General features: G+C 63.9%; 1 protein-coding gene across 1 annotated transcript in view; it reads right to left on the bottom strand.

Moving 5' to 3' along the window:
• Positions 1 to 362, bottom strand: part of LOC103614482 (myosin light chain 4) — a 468-nt gene extending 106 nt beyond the window's left edge. Inside the window, exon 1 of the mRNA XM_017731481.1 lies at positions 1 to 362. This exon is cut by the window's left edge and continues 106 nt beyond it. Coding sequence (XP_017586970.1) covers positions 1 to 353 — 353 coding nt within the window. The 5' untranslated portion in view covers positions 354 to 362.
• Positions 363 to 368: the final 6 nt, after the last annotated feature.

Here is a 368-nt window from a genome sequence, read left to right on the forward strand (position 1 = left end):
CCCACTGGGACCCCCTGCCAATGCTGCACCCCCATAACCCTACACCTCAGGGACCCCACATCCCGCACCTCAGGGCCTCCCATTCCCAAACCAGACCCCCCTCTCCTTTCCCAGCCGGATCCCGTTTCCCTGGTGGAAACCCCATGGATCTGGGGGGCTCGGCAGGGGAACTGAGGCTCACCCAGGGTGACGAGGACGTGGCGGATCTCGGCCCCCATGACGGTGCCGTTGCCCTCCTTGTCGAAGACCCTCAGCCCCTCCACGTAGTCCTCGAAGCACCCCTGGTCCTTGTTCTTGGCGATCGTCTGCATCATGGGCAGGAACTGCTCGAAGCTCAGCGTCTTCACGTTCATCTCTGCGCGACACGG

This window comes from Corvus brachyrhynchos, unplaced genomic scaffold (assembly GCF_000691975.1).
Source record: "Corvus brachyrhynchos isolate BGI_N302 unplaced genomic scaffold, ASM69197v1 scaffold1061, whole genome shotgun sequence".
Taxonomy (NCBI): Eukaryota; Metazoa; Chordata; class Aves; order Passeriformes; family Corvidae; genus Corvus; species Corvus brachyrhynchos.